Below are 1,053 nucleotides of genomic sequence, written 5' to 3'. Positions count from 1 at the left end.
GGCCCCTCTGTGACCAGGCCGTGTGTCAGAGCATCAGCAGCAAGAGCAGAGCAGCAGTAAATCTGGACGCCCTTGGGGCAGTGGACATCTCTGCCATTTCTGCCTCCTCTTCTCTCTCCCCTTCGCTGCAGGTTTTGTACAGGTGGAACAGGCAGAGCAGCACGTCCGTAATAGAAACGAATAAAACCTCCGTGGAGCTCTCCCTGCCATTCGACGAGGACTACATCATAGAGATAAAACCGTTCAGCGACGGGGGCGACGGCAGCAGCAGTGAACAAATCCGAATCCCAAAGATATCAAGTAAGGACGGGAGGAACCGGGGTCCGTGCCCGCTCCTGCTGCCGCCGGCCGCCGAGCCACGGGGAGCCAGGGTCCCCAGCCCCTCTCCTCCTGACCCGCTGGCGGGGCAGACCTGCCTCGCCCCAGTACCCGTTTGCGACTACAAACGGGGATGAGCTGGTGCCTTGAAGCTGAGCAGAGGCGGCTGTAGGTCTGGCCATTTCCTAGGCAGGGAGCTGAAATCCCAACTTAGCCAGGAGCAGCAGTCATTCCAGCCCACGTTTCTGATTTCATCCCGAGTCAAGATTAAACCATAAGTAGTTATATTTGTATTTAAGATTTGTAGACACTTTCCACTCTCTTCCATACTCAGATATATATGTTGAATGTATTGTTTCACTGCAATTCAAAATTCACTGCAATAACAAAATAGAAAATGCAGTGTTCAGAGGCTTTTAAATTTATAAGGCTACTGTATAGCCATATCCCATTGTGTGTTGGGTGCATAAATATTTATTTAGGGAAATGAGGTTGTGTAGAAGAACAAACAGAAAAGAGAGTATTTTATTACACAACATTGCTTTTGCAAAATCTCCATGCCCCATCTTCCATTAATAATGCCACAGTTTATAAGCTGCATTAAATCAGGAGCCTCTGCAATGCAGGAATATGGCATTAAAATTACAGCAATGTAAAAAACGCTGGGTGAGATCAGAATTATCTCCGCCATGGTTGTACGCTGTGGCCATATAAACCATAGAGAAGAATTTAATC

The 1,053-nt window shown here is 48.1% G+C and overlaps 1 protein-coding gene across 1 annotated transcript in view; it reads left to right on the top strand.

Moving 5' to 3' along the window:
• Positions 1 to 1,053, top strand: part of LOC104159469 (contactin-4-like) — a gene marked incomplete at its 5' end in the record, with an annotated part of 83,176 nt that overhangs the window by 81,469 nt on the left and 654 nt on the right. The window contains 1 exon segment of the mRNA XM_009697381.1: positions 132 to 300. Within this exon segment, the coding sequence (XP_009695683.1) occupies positions 132 to 300 (169 nt within the window).

The sequence above is a fragment of the Cariama cristata genome, unplaced genomic scaffold (assembly GCF_000690535.1).
Source record: "Cariama cristata isolate BGI_N322 unplaced genomic scaffold, ASM69053v1 scaffold12533, whole genome shotgun sequence".
NCBI lineage: Eukaryota > Metazoa > Chordata > Aves > Cariamiformes > Cariamidae > Cariama > Cariama cristata.
The sequence above is the reverse complement of the archived record's forward strand: the minus strand, read 5'-3'. Positions and strand labels throughout refer to the sequence as shown.